The sequence below is a fragment of the Protopterus annectens genome, chromosome 7.part0, assembly GCF_019279795.1.
Source record: "Protopterus annectens isolate FY-2018-M chromosome 7.part0, PAN1.0, whole genome shotgun sequence".
NCBI lineage: Eukaryota > Metazoa > Chordata > Ceratodontiformes > Protopteridae > Protopterus > Protopterus annectens.
In genome coordinates this window covers 721,618,885-721,643,309 of record NC_056739.1, presented here as the reverse complement: position 1 = coordinate 721,643,309, position 24,425 = coordinate 721,618,885, and the positions used below count along the sequence as shown (strand labels likewise).

Here is a 24,425-nt window from a genome sequence, read left to right as displayed (position 1 = left end):
TGAGATCCCTCATAAAATCCTCCAAAGCTAGTTATGAAAATAAAATTGCCAAAGATTCCAAAGACAACCACAAGGCATTCTATAACTATGCCAAGAATCTAAATGGCAATGCTTAGATCTGCTCTGAGCTACAACAGAATGGCATTAAATATACTGATCCCAAGGATATTGCCAATATCATGGCAGCAGATCAATTCAATGCCAACTTCACCCCCCTCACACCCCCTAAACGGCCCATCTCAGTACCGGAAGATTGCCAAATTCTGGTAATAACGGCCACACAGGTAAAAAACGCACTCTCCAAAGCTAAGAATTACAGCATCCATGGGACCAGATGACATCCCAGGCTGTGTATTACATGAACTACAAAATGAACTAGCACCTCACCTAAGTGTCATGATTAATCATAGCCTCACCTCAGGCTTCGTGCCCACTGAGTGGTGCTCAACTACAGTTATCCCACTCCACAAGGGGGGATCCACTTTGGATCACGGGAACTACTGCCCCATCAGTCTGACGAGCCTGATCTGTAAGGCCATGGAACTTATTATCATGGAATTTATAAACAAAGACATTGGCAACCTTCAAACACTGGATCCCACCCAGTTTGTGTTTGTGAAGGGCCAATCTTGTCTCCTGAACCTGATTGACTTCTTCAAATCAGACTCCAGAGCTGTAGACGAGGGTAAGGCGGTCCACACAGCCTATCTGGACCTTGATAAGGCCTTTGACACCATCCCCCACTCTGGAATCATAGATAGACTTACTAAGCGGGCATTAATCCCTACGTCACTCGATGGGTTGCTAACTGGCTTACTGACAGAACCCAGACTGTAAAAGTAGCCAACTCCAAATCCAGCTCCAGACAAGTGTAGTATTTCAGGGTTCAGTCTCTTGTTTGTCCTCTACTTTTCTGAAGTACAGGCCAACACTAAGGGACTCTGGCTAACAAAGTTTGCAGATGACTGCAAACAGAGCCATTATTGAATCCCCAAATGATGTGGATACTCTTCAAAAGGGCCTTACAGAAACAGATGCTTGGAGCCAGAGCCATGGGCTCAAGCTTAATGCCAAGAAATGTATAGTTATCCCCTTTGGGAAAAAACATGTACCCGTGAATTACCACATAGGTGGCAGTACACTAAACACCGAAAGTGTGATAAGAGACTTAGGGACACAGGTGGACAGTGGTCTCCCCTTCAATAACAACATTGCCACAACAGTCAGGAAATCCATCTATGTGGCACACCTCATCACTAAGGTCTTTTCATCCAGAAAAAAGGAGGTCATTGTCCCACTGTACTCATCCCTCATTAGACCCATTATAGAATACAACACCCCGTTTGGTATGTACCTCTCAAGACATCTGCAACAACTGGAAAGGCCGGAGAAATACCTCATTAAAAGAATCACCGGCCTAAAGCAGATGCCCTAAGCTGACCGTCTTAAAAAACTCCAGCTATACTCTGTTGCATATCGTGTACTCAGAGGTGATCTCTGCTTAACATACAAGGCCATGTCAAACCCAGAGCTGTTGGACATGCTACACTTAAAGAAATCCCAATCCCTCAGAGCCACACGCTCCAGGGATCTAAACCTTGTCATCACAATAAACAAAACACGCTGGAGGGATAGGTTCCTGACCCAGAGACTCCCCAGACTCTGGAATAGACTGCCCATACATGTCAAGTTGAGCACCTCTTTGGCGCTCTTCAAAAGGAACCTTGACAATTGGATGGGAGAAAGGAAATTCACCCCGGGGAGCACGTCAGTCGCCCTGCTAGGTAGGGGTCCAGGGAAGTAAATAGTGTGGGAAGAAATAGCCAGGGAATTATTATGGCTAGGCTTGTATAGGCCCTAGGGCCAATAGCCTAGTACCGACCTATGAACAAATCTGGGCTTTTCCTTTTAGGTTACAGATGTAACTAAAGAATGCCTTATGGTTGTCCTTAGTTGAGGAAGCTGATTTGGATTTGTAGTTTGCTTTGGAGGACACTACAAGAAGTCTTGTTTGCTTGTTTAAGCTGAGGAGGTAGTGTTTCCAGTTTAGGATTTGCTTCTTCTTACTCTTAGACAGCAATTTCTTCCTCTTATTATAAAGCTTGTTAATTGCAGTTGTCCACCAGACAGTTTGTTTCTCCTTGAGGAGCTTGTTTTGGTCCTATCAGGTACGGCCAAGTCAGTGCTGTTATACAAGTATTTATATATAGCATTGGTGTAGAACTCTGCATAGCTGCCAGTTCCGTCTAAGGGGGGAGGTGCACTGAAGCCGTTTATACCATCCTGTAAGAGGTTATAAATATGCTTTGCAGAAGTTTTTTTAGTTTAGTTGCTACTGGGGGGGGGGGGGGGGTCAGGTGTGATAGCTACTTTGAATGAGACTGATTTGTGGTCAGAGCTCACCAGGGAAGACCTCACAGTGGGGGTGCTACAGTGGTCCCCCAGCTGGTCACCCTTTTGACGGTGTCAACCAGCTGGTCTAGGACATTGGAGTTAAGGAAGTCGAGGAACCCTTGGGCAAGTGAGTTTGAGCATGAGTAATTTACCTAGTCAATGGATGGGTAGTTAAAGCTGCCCAAAACCACGGTGTTCGGATGTATTTTGATAGACTCAAGTAGATCTAAATAGACAGAGTGGGTGTCCTGATTCACAGAGGGGGTCCTGTAGGTGGCAATGACTTAAATAGGTGTCCTACCAACAGTTAATTGCACCTGAAGGCTCTCCAGGGAATCATATTGTTTAACCAGTCTTGAGGTGTATTTATCTTTAATGAATATTGATACACCGCCTCCTTTAGTTTTCACTTCTTCAGTTTGTGGTCTGAATGTGTGGAAGGAGGTGTAACCCAGTAAGGCTGGGGTGCTCTCCACAGCGTTGAACCAAGTCTCCATGACTGTATAAATGTTTACGTCTTCCAAGGTGATGCTTCCAGTGAGTGCAGTTTCATGTTAAGACTCCTAGCATTTAGCAATATAACTTTGAAGTTGTGCTTAGATGGAGTTTTTACATCAGATATTTTGTCCCTGAGACATTGCCTTAAAAAGGCACTGTTTGGATGGTAAGAGCCTTAGCCAGTAGCCGAAATCCCAGGGTTGACAGATGAAGACCATCTCTGGCAAAGCATCGAAGTCTGTCGATCATATCATCCCAGGCTGACAGATACTTGATCCCCTTAGAATGACACCAGAAACTAAGCTAATTATTGAAGTGAATCATTTTTCTGTTTGTATTGAGGCATTATTCTAGGTGAAGGTAAAATGCTGTTTAAGGCTAGAGACATAACCTGAGATAAATAGTCCGAGATTTCTTTCATGTCTCAAGTCATTCACACACCAACATGGTCTATGACGTAGTCATAACAGTACGTGTTGTTGGGAGACTTGAGTGCATGTGTGATATAGCAGATTCTGCACCTAACAGACAGCTGACTGTGACCTTTTCCTTATCCAGCCTGGTGAGAGGGACATATGTGTTCTCACAATGGAATCACCAATGACTAATATGTTTGGTTTTGTGTTTTGCCTTAAGGGCTTGACAGGTGAGACACTGGTACATGAGCTGCTATGTGTATTGTATTTTTCAGAGGAAGTATTTTGTATAACGTGCTTGTGTTTGTATTTGGGAGGTCTCTGGTGATTAGGTATGTGTCTGGTGAGGACCTCCGCATATGTAGGTATGTGTGATGTGGGTTTGGGTGGAGGTGAGGTGTGCATGCTGACAAACCACTGATTGTTATATGTACTGACTGGTGTGTGAGAGAGCATGGATTCAAGGTTCCTAATATAGTTGCATCTCTTACATGTTGATTTTGTGTGGACTGAGCAGAGGGTTGTCACTGAACATGAGGCAGTTGCTACATTGCCTCAGGATGCCCATGTCGACCAAGGTGGCTGTAGAAACTGTGAGAAATTGTTTGTCCATAGTGTTGGGTAAATTTATATGGTCAGGAAAAGAGGTCGCACTTAGGAATGGCTAGTGAGAGAGAGGTGTTTTAGTACCTCTGAAGCTAGGTTTAGTGTTCCACCTGACAGTAGAGCAGGACTGCAAAAAACCTCTGGAGGATCACAAGCAGAGTGCTAAGGGAAAATTAACAAGCAAAAGGTTTGCGTCTATAACCACCAGCAGTAGCCACTGCTGCTGTGGGCAGTAAGGTGTGCAGATGTATTATAAACAAAGATTGGGATAATACAAAGCTTTCATCAAACTACATAGATGGAGGAGGTCCAAAATACTAAGTAAATCTGTGTAACTAATTGGTCCACTTCTGATCTTTGGTGTCCATTATGTTTGTTATTCTTATTAGTTTTTTTTTTGTTTTATTTAATTTTATGTTTTTCTTTGTGAAGCAATGACGTATTGAGTGGAATTAAGTGAATTATGATGATATAATGGTTTGACTTTATTAATAAAAATAACCCTGCTCTCTTTTTGATAAGTTTTGAGGGATCGATCGTTTTTATATCCACTGAGCTATCACCAGGTCAGACCTCAGTTTAACATGTCATATAAAGGACACCACCACCTCAGGAGTATAGAAGAGTCAGTATTGGAAAATGAATCCAAGCATCTGGTATAGGAACAAAACCATGGCCGCTCTGATTTCCATCTGTTGTGCTACCTGTTGAGGCAATAATCCAGAGATTTGATCACAAATGTACTTTTCCTGCCTTTATTTGCATTTTGAAATGTACAGTTTTGTTGTTTATTCAGAAATTCATCACAACTCAATGTAATCTGCATTTACAGTCATTTAGGATTGTTCTGTTTGTTATCTCTGCCTAAATAAGTGCTGCCACCTGTCTGTAGTTATGGCTTATGAAGCTTGTTTTGAAAAGTCTGAAATTGTTTTTTATATTGCATTCATATAAATCTTCTCTATAATTCTTGTCTTTTTTAGATATTGCTATTTTTCATGTCAGTGGATCTTAAAATTACAGTGACTTTACAATGGAAAAATCAGGTAGGTTTAGCACTGAAGTAAGTTATTTGTTTTGTCTTTTGTTTAATATTTTTATTTAAAATATTTGAATTTTATTTCTGTTGATCATGGTGTATTTATTTATTTATTTCCACTTTTGTGTAAAGGATGTTTGTTGCTATTAGCTGTAGATAGGTAATCTACAGGTGCATCTCTTCATTCAGTTTAATGGCACTTATCAATTATACAGTTGTCTACTCCTGTCATTTACATTAAGGAAAATGCGAGACAGCATAATGAATGGGGTTAGCTGTGTAGTCATGGCCTTATTTTTAGATGTTTAGCATTTTGACCTGTTTTAAGTGTAGGAGTATTTTCCCTCCCTCCAGCTCGCCATAAGCTGTGCACCAGCTCCTGTCCTTATTCACAAATCTACTGGACCTACCTTATCCACCCCTGGACTGTTCTGGATTCACATCCAGGGCTGGTGAAAAGATTGAGAGCTGTGGTGCAGCATTGTTGCCTGGGAATGTGTCCTGACCCCACCATCATAACGCAGCAGCCTTGTGAGCACCATAATCTCTGCCTTCAAGAGGACATGCAAGGTTCAACAAATCAGCGATCAGGCATTATACCTCTTGCAGGACAGGGCCTGCCATGCTCTTAAAGCTGTTGTTGCAGTGAGCCCAGGCAGCCTCCAATTCATAGGATGGATGACCCAGTGTTGGTCACTTACTGCCATCCTCCAATGCCCGAGCTGCTAGTCAAATGTGTTGTCTGGGATGCAGTACGGGCTTCATCCCTGTGGTCCATAGTTTTGGTAAAAGTATAGTAATATTGTTTTAGACATTTACTTTCGAGTGTGATTGTAGAGTTGCATTTTTCTTGACTCCAGTCCTAAATCTTTTTTTGGGAAGTCCTCATGTCTGAAAAGCAAATAAGTCCTTCAGTGGTATAATTTATGGTTGAGGAACTGGCCAGTATTCAGACCAAAGACATTAGTTATTATAGTGCTAACTAGCATTGTTGGCTTAACTCCCTTCATGTAGGTATCTGCATGTTATTGGCTTCCTGACTTTGTGTATGTTTTCTTTACATTGAGAAGAGGTTGAAAGAGAGAGAGAGAGCAAGGGGAAGCTTAACATTTTTTTATTTTATTTTTTTTTTTAGTTCATCTCTTCATCTCCTATATTTCTGAAGTTGTTATTTTGGAATGGCATGCAGTAATTTGCATGAGCACTAACTGACATGTTTGGCTAACAAAACTTCATTGCAAAGAAGATTATTTTGGTGTACACTCTGTGAGCCATTTGATTTTCTGACAGGGAACTAACATGAAAATTTGTTAAAAGCAAATGTGTCTGCATTTCTGGAGCTCTTATTTAAAATTGTTGACATGCATAGAATGGATTTCTAGATTTCTGTTTTGATGGGTCTTCAAACAATTGCAGTTACTAATTGGGCTCTTTTTGAAGGAGCTAATTTGTCTGTCTTGTTCTCTAATCTGGTTCATGGAATTTTGAACTGTCAATATTGTCATATTGCATTACCATCATTAGTTTAACAGATTGGTGGTTATACACCAGCTATGCGGGCTCTGCTTCTTTTTATTTTTTAATTGCATTTGTCATCTTCTGACTTGTACTTTATTTGTGAAATGTAACCCTAATCACTGGCCTATACATTCTTCATTGCATTGTTTTTATTTTCCTTCAGTTTTTGAGGCTGCAGTACCTTCATTTGTGTCTGCTTTGTATTTCCGTGATCAGCAGTGTATTGTCCCTTAAAAAAAGGTTATTTGAAGTGCAAATCATTTACTCTTCAGAGACGGTTTTAGATATCATTCAACTGTGATTGCCAGCTCCATTAACATCTACCATATTCTCACTTCAGATATTTAACTGTGATAAAAGTCAGACATAATGACTGCAATAACGTATTTCATTTTGCCATTCTCAGACATGTGCATACCCTTACTTGACAAGCCATATTAATGATTAATTGTGAGCAAGTTATTTACCTTTGGTATCATACATAACCTTCAACCTTCAACTCTCTTCTCATAGTCACGAATTTCCAGTGTGATACAATCTGGGTTTTTAACATTAATCAGCATAAATAATGACCAAAGTAATGCATTTCAGCTTGTTGTTCTTTGCTAAACCATATCAGTAGTCATTTATTTGAGATAAAGTGCTTTTTTCCTTTCACTTAAACCTGCCTTTCCACCCTACAGTGACAACTTTCTAACTGCATGTTCCTCAGATACTTGACTGTGAGTAGAATGAAAAAAAAATAATGGCCACAGTAAGATGTTTCAGTTTGTTTCTTTTATCAAGTATTGCTTGTTCCTAGACAGTCATAGTCATGATTGTTTAGCTTTGCGCAAGTCTGATGGGTGCTTTCACAGTTTGTCTTCCCCATCCCTGTCCCCCAGGTAATAACTTTCTGACTGTATACATCTTGACTATTTGTCAGTGATTGGGTGGCCATGGTGGTGCAGAGGTTAGCGTTGTCGCCTCACAGCAAAAGGTTCTCTCGTTTGATTCTTGGCTGGGCTACCTTCTGTGTGAAGTCTGCATGGCATCCCTGCAGTTGCGTGGGTTTCCGCTGGCTACTCTTGTTTTCTCTCACATTTTAAAGACATATAGTAGGTTGATTGGACACTCTATATTGGCCATAGGTGTGAGTGTGTGTGCGAGTATATGGTATGAATGAACTACTGCAACAGGGCTAGCCACCTAGTGATGTAAACCTTGGCTCAAGATGATTGTTACTGTTGAAGTGACACCCCCGACCCTGTGTGCAAAATGGAAAAAGGGGTTGAGGATGGATGGATGGATTTTGACTGTGATTGTATCTGGTCTTTTCTCAGGTGTAGGTTTTGTTGTCCATTATTGAAACTTCATCCACACTGATATCTTTTAAAAATGCGAATATATATTCCAGAAAATTGTGAGGTCTGCTCTTACTATAAATTCTGACAAAATAATTAGAGATCGCCAGGTAAGTACTTAACACTGGGGCAGCCATGGTGGTGCAGCAGTTAGCGTTGTTGCCTCACAGCAAGAGTTTATCCTGTTTGATTCTCGACTGGGGGCCTTCTGTGTGGAATCTGCTTGTCCTCCCTGCGGTTGCATGGATTTCCTCTGGGTACTTTGGTTTCCTCTCACATTCTAGACATGCAGTAGGTGGACTGGACACTCTAACATTGGCCATAGGCATGAGTGTGCATGTGAGTGAGTGGTACGGATGAACTGCCGCTGTAGGGCTAGCCACCAAGCATTGTAAATCTTGGCTCGAGATGATTGCCACTGTTGAAAGTGACACCCCGACCCCATGTGCAAAATTGGAAATAGGGGTTGAGGATGGAGGTAAGTACTTGACATTGGCTGATCTGACTGCATAGTGAAATTAAAATCTTACATAATAAGACCATGGATTGGCTAGCTATGATTTATTGCTTTGTGAAAGGATAGAAAGTAAGGCGGTATGCCAAAAAGCAGCATGATGCATCACTTCTTGGTTTAATTTTTAATAATTTTTTAAGCTTTGGGTAATAATTTCATATATACATTACTTCTGATAAGCAAATAATTATCCATGCAGTGTTCTAAACATAAGAAAGTGTTTCTTTTAAACTTTATATTATTATTTTTCATGACTATAAAAGCCTGCATTTCTGATCTTTTCTGTGGATGCCAGTAGAACTATTGATCCATTATTAAATGGATAATTGCAGAATGAAATAGTTATCCATAAATTGTTCTGATGGTAAGGACATATTATTTTTAAATTATATTTATTTTATTGCAATCTCAGCCTTGAGGAAGGATGATGATAGCTCTTTTCAGCCAAATCGCTCCATGATGTTAGACTGGGGAATATAGGCTTGGTCGTCCCAGACTAGTGATAGTAATTGTTGGGGGCATTTGTGTGGGAGAACACAGATTCCTTGGGGAGAGTGTTGGCCACTCCAGCTAGTACACCCAAACACGTAAATATTTAGATTTTCTAACATATTTCATTGTCAGTATCTAGATATATTTTGAAGTTATTTTATGCTTGTTGATGTATTATACTATTTGCGGTATGGTATTAGCTGTTCCAGCATTTACATGTTTTGGTGGTCATAAGATTTTATTTATTTGACATTTGTTTTCTGGGAAGGTCCGACTGAACATATAGCCAGTTTTCAGTGGAGGCCCAGGGAGAAAAGTTCATGTAAGAGTTAACAAGGACGTATTATTTACAAGGTAACACTCACACATTATTTTCAAGGTACATTTGAGGGTTTGTGCAGAAGTACAATATACATAGAAGTTGCTAATGTACATTTTGATATATAGGTGTGCATATAATGGATAATAGATAAAAGAGGAAGTTGGACGGAGAAGAATTGGAGGAGATTGAGTGGAATAAGTATAGGGGCAGGAGAAAATTGAGTTGGGGTAAAGGGGAGGAAAGTGGAGAGGTTATACTGGAGTATTAGAGTAGAATAGGACACTGAGACTATTGTAAGGTTTACTGAGGAAGTGAGAGGTATAGATGAGAGAGTGGCATTGTGGGAGTATCAGTTTTCATCCAGGGGGATGAGCATGTGCAGAGCCAGGTGTCAGCTAAGCGAGTCTTGAGAAGTTGTTTGAACTTAGAGGGGTTTGTGGCAGTTAGGATATGTTGAGGAGTATAGTTCCCGGTCCTGGAGATAAGGTTGGAGTAGAAGTTAGGATATGTTGAGGAATAGAGTTCCAGGTCCTTGAGATAAGGTTGGAGTAAAGTGAGTCTCCAAAACTGTTATTTGATTTTGTAACTTATTTATTTATTTTCATTTGTTTACTGGGAAAGTCCGACTGGACACAAGTCCTTTTTCAGCAGAGGCCCGGGTAGAAAAGTTCCACAGAAAGTTAAAAATTTGTCAGAAGTTCTAAGGAATTTCTTATTGGAGTAAGGTGTAGTAGATTGTGAAGTGCTGCACTTATCAGGTTGGTATATAGCTGTATGGGCAGTTGTAAGTTGGTGAAAGTTGAGATTGGGTAGTTCTAACTAGTCGAGTTGAAAAAGAGCAACACTGTGGATGGATCTATGTGGTGAGTTGGTGGTGAATTTGACAATCATGCTGTAGCAGCCTTCTAGCTTAGGTCTGTTTTCTTAAGATTGGTGAATATGGGAGAGGTGTATACCAGAGTAGATAGTAGGTGAGTTCTAGCAACAGATTGTCTAGTGGACTTGGTAAGGTATGGTTTGTTTCTTTATAGAGAGCTTAGTTTTATGTGGGTCTTTTTTAATGATTAGAGAGAGGTGTTTTTTTTTAATTTCATGTTATGATCAGTAGTGACTCCAATCAGTTTTGTGTGAGGTATGCCATCAGTCTTGGTGTTGTTTGATGAATAGATAAGAAAGTAGGATAGGCAGTCAGGGATTTTGTTATTTGAACATAGCATTCGTTTGGTTTTCTTAAGGTTGATAATTAGTTACTAGAGAGCCAGGATTTTACAGCTGAGAAGGATTGTTGAGTTATTTCTTGAAGTTGTGGGAGGGTGCAGAACAGATGAGAGTGGAGTCATCTGCACACTTTATGATAGTGGCAAGGTGGGTAGCAGTATGGAGTTTATTGGTTAAGATAGTGAAAAATAGTGGACCTAAGATTGAACCCTGTGATACGCCTACAGTAGCAGGTAACAGGGGGGAAAGATCATGTTGCCATTTGACAGCATATTGTTGGTCAGAAAGGTAGTTGTGGAACCATGAGAGGACAGTTTGACTTAGTTTTAAGGTTGAGAGTTCATTGAGGAGCTTTTGGTGGCATACGGTGTCAAGTGCCTTGGATATGTGTAGGAATATGGAGGATACTGGTTGCTCTTTATTTTTGAGTTGGTGATTGTGTTGGTGAAACTTGTGAGGGCGGTATTGGTATTGTGATTTGTCAGACGCTCTGTTGGGTATGGATTAGTAAATTATTGCATAGCAGGTAATTTGTGGGTTGTGAGTGTATACATCTTTCTAGTAGTTTTCATAGTGGGAATAATATTGCTATTGGCCTATTGTTAGAGAGAACTGTAGTAGAGATTCTGCTTTTATGTAGATGGATGATGTAGGATATTTTCCATAGTTTGGGCATGAATTGTTTTGTGATGGATCTTTTGATTAACATAGAGACAGGATAACAGATAGTGTTGGCTGCCAGTTTCAGGTATTCAGAAGGTACTTCGTCAGCAGAGAGAGATATGTGGGTTTGAGTTTTTTGAGCATTTTTTATTGTGTTGGTTTGGACAGGCTTGAGGGAGAAGGCATTGTTAATTTTCAAGTATTTCTTTAAGTATGGATAGTAGAGCATTGCTGTTATTTTTGGCTAGTGATAGTATGGAGTTGCTAAAATATGTATTAAACTGGGTAGCTATACTGTCTATTGTATTTGTAGAAGTAGGGGTTGGAGTTGAGGATTGCCCAGGTAGTAGTCATTGTTTTATGACCGTCCAGAATTCTGGGAAGCTGTTTTTGTGTTTTTGAATGACAGTATAGTATTTTTTTATCATTATTGATTTGTTTTTTAGCTTTATTTCTTAATTGTCGGTAATATAGGGTGGTTTGTTTTTTGTTGGCCTGATACTGTGGCCATGCTTTATCTCTAATCTTGAGTGACTGTCTGGTGTCTTTTGTTAACCATGGTGCATAGTTTGATTTTACTCTGACATTTCTGCAGGGTGCTAGGCTATTTAGTATGTCTAGGAATTTGTTGTTAAAGTATTGTACTCCAGAATCTAGGTAGAGTACTTTTAGAGGAGACCAGTCACATTGCTAGAGTATGGATATGAAAGTATGGGGCGAGAAGTTATTTTTGTTGCAAATTTATCTATATGTAGTATTTTTTGGGGGTGCAGTCATTGTCTAGGTAAGTAGGTGGTTGCTGAGGCTGTCAGGGGGGCAACCAGATTGATAGGCCAGTGACGGTTTATTGGTTAGAGTCCAGTCTAGAATTCATGGTCTGTTGCTGTGTTTGTTTATTCTAGTTGGAGATTATATTAGCTGGGAGAATTCATACAGGTTTTTGAAGGATGAGGTTTTTTTTTGAAGTACAAGTTTACCAGTCAGTATTGAAATCACCCATTATTATGGCTTCCTGATTAATTTTGAGGATGTCTATAAAAGAAAGTCCTCAGTTATGGAGATGTTGTTACCAAGAGGTAAAACATATTGCTATACGATTATGTATTTATTAGGATTAACTGTGAGATGGGTAAATAATATCTCAGCCTTATTGAGTCTTGGGGGGGGGTTGGTTCTATGCATTCTAGTTTTCATGTAATTAGAGCTATGCCTCAACTGAATTTGTGTATTTTGTCTAGTCTATGGATGTTGTAGGCTGGAGTTGTTCATTGTCGCTTATCTGAAGTTTCGGCCAGGTTTCAGTTAATACTACTATATTAGGGGAATAGAGTGAGAGAGAAGCATGAAATGCTTGTATTTTGTTTGATAGGCTCCCAAGATTCATGTTGATGAGTAAAAAGTCAGACTGATTATGGGATAGGTTAGTAGTGTTATGGAGGTATGTATGAGGTGATGAGTGGGGTTCCTGTTAACTGGGTTTAGGGCCAGGGTTCGGGTGATTATCAACATGTAGGAATGGATGCGAGTGTTTGTTAGTCTGGTGAATCTACAAAGTAGATGGGGGAGTAGTGAGGAGTTGTGCATATTTGTATGGAAAAAGTTCTGTCCTGGTGATATTAAGGAGATTTGGTGCTATGTTAATGTATGTAGTGTGGGGTGAAGAGGGGAGTGCAAAGGTAGGAGAGGACAATTTTATTATTAATTGATTGTGATATGATGTTAGATAAAAGGCTTGAAATAGGAGAATTAGGAGAGAAGTGTGGAAGAGTAACATTGTGGGACTTAGGATGTTAAAAGTTGTATATTGGTTACAGGTGTTATAACTGGGGTAAATGCGATGGTGTTTAATTAGGATTTATGTGGTGAGGTGATTGGGTGGGATTAGAAGAAGTAGGTATAATTTAGTGGTTTATTGGATAATGTGGTACTTGGTGAGATGGTTGTGGGTGGTTATGAAGTGGAATTGGTGATTGGATAGTTAGGACTGATAGGTGTGGTTAGGTTAAAATAATTGTAGGAGTAGTGGGGGTGGGTGGAAGTTGGGGATAGGGTAGGTGAGCAGAGTGAGCCTGAGTATAGCAAGAGCGAACAGAGTGGGCTGGACCCTGGTCGAGGTTATTTATTAAGCCACAGAATCAGTCAGAAAGCCTCTTAACTGTGTGTTTTTACTGTTGGTTGATATCTATATCAGAAGTAACCTTTGATAAAGTGGTGATACAGCAGGGAGTTCTACAGGCAGCATATGTTAATGCGACTGGTTATAATAGCTGAGCACCAATAATTTGAACAAATGTTAGCTACAATAAAACATATGTATCAGTAGATGCAGAGGGGGCTGGGCTGGGGATGTGAGTGGTAACTGTTTTAAGATATAATGAGCATTGTGTTGCTGCTTAAACTACAAATGGATAAACCAGTCACAGTGCAACAAACTAATGGGATATAAAGTACAGGCAAAGGGGTGAGTAACATTAGCATGACCCAGTGATGTGCTGTGGATTACTAAGGGAGCAGAAGAATAACAGTTATCACACTGCAAATAGTTTAACATAATAAGGTTTGTAAATGAGTCTGCACCATGAAGACACCATAGTGGCTGAGCTGCTGCGATTCCTGCATGTTGGCATTGTGCTTTTTGTATCTTTGAGTGAACGTGCTTAACACCTGTCCATGTCCTATACTTTTTTGACATCACACTTTTAAATAATCTTAGGTTAGGTCATCACAAGGCATTAATACTGAGAGGTAGCCAACATATACTCAGAACCTTTTACTTAATCATCTGTTCAATTAGATGTGGCAATATGAGGAAGAAAAGAGAAAAATACAAGAAATAATGGATACAGATAGTTAACTTCAACAGTGTGGGAAGAAGGCGAGAAGAAAGATTTATAAGTTTGACTTTGGGGCCTTCATAGTGACTGTCTTTTGAAATTATTTCTTCTTCTTCTTCTACTGAATCAATCAGCTCAACATTTTTCTCTCTCTCCCATTCCTTTGCCTCCTGTTATAGCATATCATGGTATCATGTGCTTAACCAGGAAAATGTGCCTTGTCATATCAGGAGGCTTAGCAAATAATTCACAGATCTAACTTCCATGAGGTCTGTATTCCATCTGACAGTTTTTTTCAATAAATTGCTTACCACATAATATACAAACCACTTTAGCTAATTCTAGCTTTCAAGCTGTATATAATTCATATACATATGCAACATTTATGTAATATTTATATATATGTGTATGTGTAAAAAAATACACACACACACACACACACACACACACACACACACACACACACACACATTCTTTTTTTAAAATTAGAAAGTATAGGCGTACTGTATTTCTAGTAGTTAACATTGAACAATGCTAACCTCTTAATACCTGAACATTTTCCAAATTACAATCCATGAATCATTGACTGTTTTGGCCTATTTTTGCAGTTTGTGTATAAAAGCCTGTATTTGCAAAATGGTTGACCATTTTTCATGAAAGTTTCAGGGAATGGTGCTGGAGCATTGATCTATAAAACAGAAGACCAACACAAAATGTGGATCAGAACTGACTATAAAATCAAGCAAAGTCCAAAAATGTAAGTCAGTAAATGCGGAAGGCCACTCTTTTAAAAATGAAACAACTTTTAATATAAACAAAGATATTCAAGATGATATATTTATGGCATAGCTGATTTAAATAGTACATTCAATTAATCAAAACCTCAACCTCTTCAGTTTCAAAGCAGGTTTTAAAGTGGTATTGCCATTCAACCCAACCCCCCTATTAGCAGCTAAAATAAAAATTAATTTCAGCTCTATAAACTCAGTACAAGTTCTTACATCTGTACCTCTTATAGTATTACAATATTTCTCTAGCACTAAAAATGTAAACCTATGCAATATCCCTTCCTTCGCATTACGTCTCGGTAATGCATTTTTGTGATTGCCTTTACTAGTAGCATAAATATGCTGTTTTTATGCGATCACTATGACATTTGTTAGTCTTACCAACATAATGTGCATTGCAGTGGCCACATGTTGATAAGTAAACCAAATCCTTTGTATTACAAGCCACACAGATGTCAAAGACAAACATCCTTCCATTCAAAAGATGCAGAAAAGTGTTATCTAACTTAATATAACTACAAATATTTCAACAACCACATGGGTATGTCCCTCTCCTTCTATTCAGATTCTCTTTATTGGAGGTAAGGGGTTTGTAGCATAACATGATCGAGCAAGACCTTATTTCGATAGTGATGAAGTCGCTCCTAGGAATAGAAGTTATTACATTAATTCCCTCAGGATGTTCCCTACATATTCAAGTGATTTCAGTGCCATCTGTAATATTATCAGGAAGCACTGGAAGGTCCTTATGTCAGATGAGAAATGTAGAGAGGTTTTGGGTTATGAACCACGATTTTGTTTTTAAGAACAACCCCTCATTAAAGATGCTGTTATGCTACAAACCCCTTACCTTCAATAAAGAGAATCTGAATAGAAGGAGAGGGACATACCCATGTGGTAGTTGCAATATTTGTAGTTATATTAAGTTAGATAATATTTTTGTGCATCCTATGAATGGATGGACATTTGTCTTTAATGTCAATGCAGATTGTAATACAAAGGATTTGGATTACTTGGCAAAATGTGACCATTGCAATGCATATTATATTGGAAAGACTAACAGATGTCTTAGGGATCACATAAGAGAGCATATTTATGCTATTAGTAAAGGCGATTCCAGAAATGTATTAGCGAGACATAATGCAAAGGAAGGGAAATTGCATAGGTTTAAATTTTTAGTGCTAGAGAAATATTGTAATACTATAAGAAGTGGTGATGTAAGAACTCGTACTGAGTTTATAGAGCTGAAATGGATTTTTATTTTAGCTGCTAAAAGGGGTGTTGGGTTGAATGGCAATACCCCTTTACAACCTGCTGTGATACTGCCAGCCCAGCTATCTGGAATTTTGTAAATAATTCTATGTCATTTATAAATGTTGATATGATTTATACAGAACTTTGTTATGTACTGAGCTTCAAGAATGTAACCACAGCATACCTTGCTGAAACATAGAAGATTAACTTACAAAACTTCAAGAAAATAAGTTTAAATTAAGTGCTTTACAATGTGCTATAAACATTAGTTTCAATGCAGCAAGAAGACAGGATGTCTAGAGCTGTAAGTTTTTTTCTATTGTCCTGGGGAGAAGTAATTACTAGTTTTAAAATGTAAAGTGATTTATTGCTTTATGACTTCTAGCAGTTACACATTTGAGAGAGATGTATTTCTAACACCGATATGTTAGGTTCTGGTTTAGGTTGGGAACTAAAGTCAGGTGACAAAAAGTGATGTCATCCAAGCTAACCCAGCAGTAATATTGGATATTGATTTGAGAGCTCTGTCAGAGAAAGACTGGGCATTTTGTGTTTTGTCTTGGACCTAGCAAGGAAAATCCACTCATCTGCATTTTCCTTGGTAATAGTAAGTAACTAGGGTACAGTAATTTCTTTTAGATATAATTAGGAATGTAGTAAAGACTAGTTTAGATTTTTTTGTGTTTATTGGAGACTGTCCTGCAACATTGTTTTAAAATATTTCCTGTGATTTTGAATGCTAAAGTAACTGAGTTTGTTTTCTGAGTATTGTTTTGTTCTTTTATTTATTATTAAATATATTTAAACTTATCTTTGTGGCTGATATTTGTGAGACATGTGTAAGCGCTTAGGGTACTTGCATATGTATTTGGTGACACTGTACAGGCCACTCCTAAATAGCCTTGCAAGTCTTGGTCACAGCTACCATTTGGATAATAGTAACATTACACAGTAGGTTTGGACACCCTTTGTAAGGGCCTTATAGTAGCTGGTAAAGAGTGGCTGGTGGCAGTGATAACTACCTTATAGTCTGAGCAGAAGGCAGCATAGCTAGTAAACCTGTGCCAGCCTTCCCTAGTGGTGTCTGTGTCTTTATATATAAATCAAATCTCAAAGTGTGTATGTGTCAGCTACTTGGGCAGGGACACACAGCAATGGTTGGACAGAGAGGGTTCTGGAGGTTTTGGTTTGATTACTCAGCTGAGATCTCCACCCTATAGCTGTGCCAGTGGGGAGTCTTATTGGGGATTTGGAGAAAGAGGGAGAAACCAGCCCCAGACTGACTGTGGTCTCTGTGTGCTCTTAAGGGAAATTGCATTTTACCCTTAAGAGTACTTGTCATCCTACCATTGTGTACGTCCCTCACTGTTTCCAGTGGTGAGGATTGAGGCTCCTTAATTACTGGGCCATTGCAGGGGCGTCACATATTAAAATGGTTAGCAGTGGTGGGATATCCACATCACATATTAATTGTCTGGCAGTGGGTTAGCCACATGACATATTAAATGGCTTGTAGTGGTGTGGATATGGAATTCCTGTAGCCTGTGTACAGTGGTCACTGAAGGTGTTTGTACTCTTGTCAGCCATGCAGTAAACATTCATAGTTCATATCACAATTGTTTTATTTTTTTTGTTAGCCTAGTTAGTCAGGGAGAGCAGGCAAGCACATCAGTAAAGAGTATGGCAAGCTGACAAGGAGCTAGTTGGCTGAGATGTGCCAGGCCAATGGGCTGTTGCATGCCAACCTGACTAGAGCAGACATGATTGCAGCTTTAGTCACAGTTGCATTGCATAATAGCAACCAGGAGGACGGTCAGACTGGCCTTGGAGTTGTGCAACTCTCAGAAAATGGACAGGTCATCCTTTCCACAGAGGACTTAAAAATCCATCTGGAGTTAAAGAGACTTGAGCTGGAGGCCAAGCGTTTGGAAATAGAGACAGCAGAGAGACTTTGACTTCTAGATACTGAGGAAAATGAGAAATATCAACACTTGGAAGCTGAGGAAAAGGAGAGGCAGTGGTAACATGAAAAGGAGATGCTGACTCTTCATCAGAGTAATGGAGGTAATGGGGAGGGGAGTAACCTAACCCCCAGAAGCAACAAAGGTCAGTAAATTTCTTTCACACTTTACAGAGGGGGATACATTTGATAGTTTCATTCATATGTTTGAAAGGGTATGTAAACAGTCTAATGTTGACCAAGGGCTCTGTACGGTTCCTGACCCCCTTACTCCATGGTAAAGCTGTAACTGTAATTTCTAGACTGTCTGATACGGATTGTTTAAATTATAATGTTGCAAAGAAATGTCTTTTAGAATGTTTTAGGTTAACACCTGAAGCTTATAGAAAAAAGTTTTGTGAGCATTGACGCAAGGCAGATGAAAGTGTGTGTGAACATATTGCTGAACTGAGCACTTATTTTCATAGGTGGGTGAGTGGATGTCACATCACCACTTTTGAAGGGCTGGCAGGCCTTTTGGTGAGGGAACAAGCCCTTAGCACTTTGCCTGAGGACATGAGAATCTTGTTAACTGATAGACAGTGCACTTCTGCAGATTAGGTGGGAAAGAAGGGAGACCTATACCTAGCAAGCAGGGCATCACTGCACAGGAAGAGGACACCCAGTGCTGCCATGGGTCTAAGGGAACCCATGGTGGGCAGCCCAGACTGCCCCAACAGAGTCCACCAGTAGCAGAGGAAGCCAGTAATCCAGGTACATGTCCAGGACCAAGGGTTAAATGTTTTGAATGCAACCAATTGGGCCATGTAGCATGCAGATGTCCACGGAGGCAAGGTGGGGAACAAAAGGTAGGAGAGCCAGTAAGTGAGAATGACAAAATGCCAACAGTAGGTTGTCTTGAGACAATAAGGGTGCCAAACTACCACAAGAGGTTATATCCCATCTTAGTGAATGGGAAAGAGGCCATGGCTAAGAGAGACACAACCTCTGACCCTAACCATTGTGAAACCTGCAGTGGTTACAGAGGAGCACTATTGCTTGGGCAATCTACTCCACGGGACCCCATTCCAAATATCTTTGTTTAGGGTTCACCTTTACTGCATGGATGGAAAAGGAAGCCAGCAAGTAGGTGTGTTTAAGGATATCCCTGCAGATGTCCTGATAGGGAATGATTTTGATAATGCAGTACCGTGTGTTCATGCAGTTACACGCAGTTAGGCTTGGAGGCAAGCATGTGGGTCTGGTAGCCTGGGGAGACCCAGACAGACCGCACACTTGCAGCCAGGAATGGTGAGGTGGTTACTTAAGGGAGGGGGCTACCCTGTAGCAGTGAGACTGAAGGTGAGCCACAGCTGCTTGCTGGTACTGATGTTCCCTTGGACAGAGTGACTGCAAGGGCAGAGGTGAGTAGTAGTACCCAGGCTGACAATGAGGCAACGCTGCCAAAGAATACCAGACTTCCTGTGGAAGGGGAGCTGGGAAGGGTAACCGAGAGAGAGTTGAGACAGGATCAGCTCTCAGACCCTACATCACAATGCCTGAGAGAGGTTGCTACTGAGACACCTGATTCTGATGAGAAGGGGGAATCTGTATACTGGGACAAAGGGTTACTGTATAGAGAGTGGACCCCTGAAGGAGGGCTAGAGGGTGAGAGAATACAGCAGTTGGTAGTGCCCAGAACCTACAGTCTGGCACTTCTAGCCATAGCCCATGATATTCCCTTTCAAGGTCATATGGGCATAAAATGTACAAAAAAAACCCTGTTATGCAGAACTTTTATTGGCCTGGGATTTCCAGAGATGTAACACGGTACTGCAGGACCTCTGAGCAGTGCCAAAAGGTAGGCAAGGCAGGAGACAGTCTGAACGCTCCTTTGATGCCTTTGCCTGTAATTGAGGAGCCATTTCAGAGGGAAGCTTTGGATATTGTGAGGCCTCTGAGTGCCCCAAATTGCACAGGGAAAAAGTATATCCTAGTGGTAGTAGATTATGTTACCAGGTACCATGAAGCAGTGGCTCTGTCCTCCATTGAGGCACACAAGGTGGTAAATGCTTTCTTAGAGATTTTTAGCAGGGTAGGTTTCGCAAAAGAAATACTGACAGACAGAGGAGACAGTTTCATGTCAGACCTGTTGACTTGTCTGTGGAAGCACTGTGGGGTGAAGCAACTAAAGACCACCCCCTACCATTCCCAGACTAATGGTCTTTTTGAGAGATTAAACTCTACACTCAAGAAGATGCTACGGGCATTTGCAGACCAGTTTAAGAGGGAGTGGGACACGTATTTGTCCCATCTGTTGTTTGCTTACAGAGATGTGCCCCAGGATTCCACAGGTTTTTCACCCTTTGAGTTGTTTTAAGGGCATAGGGTGAGGGGACCTCTAGATTTGATTCGAGATGAGTGGGAGGGTGAGTGTGAATCCCACAAGGAGTCTGTTGTGGCATATGTCCTAAACCTCAGGACAAGGCTCAGGGAGCTCATGGGCTTGGCCCAGGAGAACCTGACAGAAGCTCAACAGCAGAAAAAGGTCTGGTATGACAGGAATGCTCGAGCTAGAGAGTATGCTGTAGGGCAGCAGGTAATGGTTCTCATTCCTGTCAGACACAACAAGCTGCAGGCAGCCTGGGAGGGATCTTACAAGCATTCAGTGATGTTAACTACATGGTAGAACTGCTAGGCAAGAGGCAGGGGCACAAATTGTACCATGTTAACATGATTAGCAGAAAAAAGACAGAAAATCCACCCAAGGATGGCCAATCAACGAAATCCACAAGTGTTCCAATTAAATGTAGTGCTTTAATACGAATAAAACTTCAACTTGAAAATAAAATGAAAAATAAAAAAGCTCAAAACTGTCCCTTGAAGATATCCGATAAGCGCTTTTGACTGTTGTCTTCCTCAAATCGTATATATTAAAGGACTACATTTTAATTGGAACACTTGTGGATTTCGTTGATTGGCCATCCTTGGGTGGATTTTCTGTCTTTTTTCTGCTAATATTGACTGTTTTTGTGACAGACCACCTTTAGCATTTGGGAGCTATTTATTCATTTGCATGTTAACATGATGAAACCTTACCATGATAGGGAGGCCCTTATGCTGAGTATTTGCAGTAGATGGCAAGAGGAGTCTGAGGGGGATCTGGTGACTGATCTCCTCATTGAGGCTTGAACTGACACCTCAGTGGAAGGGGTAGCAATGTCCCAGCAGCTATCTTCTACCCAGGTTTGAGAAATCCGAGTAATGTTACAGGAGTTTGGGGGCATCTTCTCTGGGAAACCAGGGGTGCAACCACCTGGTGCAGTGCCATGTGGATACAGGACCCCAAAGGCCTGCTTGAGAGAGTCAAACAGACTCTGAGTGAGGCGATGCAGGAAATGTTGGAATTAGAGGTAATCCAGGAGTCCAGCAGTTCCTAGGCCTCCCTAGTGATGTTGGTACCAAAGAAGGATGGCAGCACCAGGTTTTGTGTGGACTACAGGAAATTAAACAGTCACACAGAGTCAGATGCTTACCCCACGACTAGGACAGATGAAGCCCTAGAGCAGCTAGATGGGCTAAGTATCTTACCACTATTGATCTTACCAATAGTTACTGGCAGGTGCCCTTGACTCCCACTGCTAGAGAATGGTCAGCCTTTGTGACTCCTTTTGGCTTGTATGAGTTCACAAAGATGCCCTTTGGGATGAAAAATGCCCCAACAACTTTCCAGAGGCTGGTAGATTGTATCCTAGCAGGAGCAGGTGCCCTTGCATACTTAGATGATATTGCCATCTACAGCCATTCCTGGCAAGAGCACTTTCAGCATGTCAGGGAGATGCTGGGCAGACTGCAGAGGGCAGGCTTGACCATTAAGCCCAGCAAATGTCAGGTGAGTATTTCAGAGGTCTCCTAACTGGGACATAGAGTGGGAAGTGGTAATCAGGGCAGAACCTGCCAAAGTGGAAGCCATGCAGGCATGGCCTGCCCCTGTTACCAAAAAGCAGGGGAGGGCATTCTTAGGGACAGCAGGGTACTACAGAATGTTCATCCCCAATTACAGTACCATAGCCACCCCCCCCACAAACCTGACAAGGAAAAACAGGCCAGATAAGGTAGTGTGGACCCCAGCATGTGAGTTGTTCCAGAAGCTTAAAGGAGCTTTGGGAGGATCCCATGTGTTAGCCAGTCCAGATTGCAGCAAATAATTTGTTGTGCAGGTGGATGCTTCAAACCATGGGGTGGGGGCTGTACTTAGCCAGGTTTCCTCAGAGGAAGAAGAACATCCAGTGGTATATCTCAGTCATAGGCTCTAACCCAGAGAGGAATGCTTTGTAGCTGTAGAAAAGGAATGCCTAGTCATAGTGTGGGCACTGCAGAAACTTCAGCCTCATCTGTATGGAAGGAAATTCACTGTAGTTACAGACCACAGTCCCTTAACATGGCTATGCTGAGCCAGCCAGCAAACTGCCAAGTTGCCAAGATGGAACCTAGGCTTGCAAGCATATGGTATGACAGTGTAGCACCACAGTGGGGTTAGCAATCCCAATGCAGATTGGCTCTCAAGACAGGAAGTGGGGTAAGATATTCCCAGATAGGCCCAACCCTCTCAAGCAATGTTTCCCAAGGGTCGTTTACAAAACTAGCTTGAGGTTTTTTTTTTTTTTTTTTTTTTTTTGGGGGGGGGGGGGGTTGTGACACTGCCAGCCCAGCTATCTGGAATTTTGTAAGTAATTCTGTGTCATTTGTGAATATTGATACGATTTATACAGAACTGTATGTTATGTACCGAGCTTCAAGAATGTAACCACAGCATACCCTGCTGGAACATAGAAGATTAACTTGCAAAACTTCAAGAAAATAAGTTGAAATTAAGTGATTTGTGATGTGCTATAAAAGTTAGTTTCAATACAGCAAGAAGACAGGATGTCTAGAGCTGTAAGTTTTTTCTATTGTCCTGGAGAGAAGTAATTACTAGGTTTAAAATGTAAAGTGATTTATTGCTTTATGACTTCCTAGCAGTTGCACATCTGAGAGAGATGTATTTCTAACACAGAGATGTTAATTTCTGGTTTAGCTTGGGAACTAAAGTCAGGTGACAAAAAGTAATGTTATCCAACCTAACCCAGCAGTTTTTTTTGTTTATCTTTCGGCTTTTCCCGGTTAGGGGTCGCCACAGCGGAACTCCGGTCAGCTAATGATTGGCAGTAGATTTTCACGAACGCCGAGGTGCCAGCTCGATGTTCAACCAAAGCATGCCCATTTACGCATGTCTTTTGAACGCCAACCCAACCGCGGGGAGGACATGCAGACTCCACACAGAAGGCACTCCACGCACTTTTGCCTAGAATCGAACGGGAGAACCTCTTGCTGTGAGGCAACAACGCTACCGCTGCACCACCGCGGATGTTCTTACAAGCTAACCCAGCAGTAATATTTGATATTGATTTAAGAACTCTCTCTCAGAGAAAGGCAGGGCATTTTTTGTTTTGTCTTGGACCTAGCAAGAACATCCATTCATCTGCACTTGCCTTGCTAATAGTAAGTAACTAGGGTACAGTAATTTCTTTTAGTAGTTAGGAATATAGTAAAGACTAGTTTAGATGTATTTTGTATTCATTGGAGACTGTCCTGCAACGTTGTTTTAAAATATTTCCTGTGATTTTGAATGCTAAAGTAACTGTTTGTTTTCTGAGTATTGTCTTGTTCTTTTATTATTTATTATTAAATATATTTATCTTTGTGGCTGATATTTGTGAGATATATGTAAGCGCTTAGGGTACTTGCATATGTATTTGTTGACACTGTACAGGCCACTCCTAAATAGCCTTGCAAGTCTTGGTCACAGCTACCATTTGGATAATAGTAACATTACACAGTAGGTTTGGACACCCTTTGTAAGGGCCCTTGTAGTAGCTGATAAAGAGTGGTTGGTGGCAGTGATAACTACCTTATACTCTGGGCAGAAGGGAGCGTAGCTAGTAAACTTGTGCCAGCCTTCCCTAGTGGTGTCTGTGTGTTTGTATATAAATCAAATCTCAAAGTGTGTATGTGTCAGCTACTTGGGCAGGGACACACAGCAGTGGTTGGACAGAGAGGGTGCTGGAGGTTTTGGCTTGATTACTCAGCTGAGATCTCCACCCTATAGTAGCTGTGCCAGTGGGGAGTCTTATTGGGGATCTGGAGAAAGAGGGAGAAACCAGCCCCAGACTGACTGTGGTCTCTGTGTGCTCTTAAGGGAAATTGTGCTTTACTGTGTGTACTTGTCATCCTCCCATTGTATACTTCCCTCACTGTTGCCAGTGGTGAGGATTGAGGCTTCTTGATTACTGAGTCAGTGCAGGGGCATCACACCTGTTTTGAAATTGAAAAGGTTGAGGTATTGATTAATTGAATATACTATCTAAATCAGCTGTGCCATTAATGTATTATCTTGTGTATCTTTGTTTATATTAAAAGTTGTTTTATTTTTAAGAGTGGCCTTCCGCATTTACTGACTTAACATTTTTTGACTTTTTTGATCTAGAAAACAGACTTAGATTGGGCTTGTACCCAAAAAGGCAAAGGAACTGAATTTTAATTTTAAT

The 24,425-nt window shown here is 40.8% G+C and overlaps 1 protein-coding gene across 3 annotated transcripts in view; it reads left to right on the top strand.

Moving 5' to 3' along the window:
* Positions 1 to 24,425, top strand: part of PPCDC (phosphopantothenoylcysteine decarboxylase) — a 1,155,725-nt gene that overhangs the window by 712,105 nt on the left and 419,195 nt on the right. For all 3 annotated transcript variants that reach the window (XM_044077243.1, XM_044077242.1, XM_044077244.1), the window contains exon 2: positions 4,898 to 4,960. In XM_044077243.1, coding sequence (XP_043933178.1) covers positions 4,913 to 4,960 — 48 coding nt within the window. In that variant the 5' untranslated portion in view covers positions 4,898 to 4,912. The remainder of the gene's footprint in view (positions 1 to 4,897; positions 4,961 to 24,425) is intronic.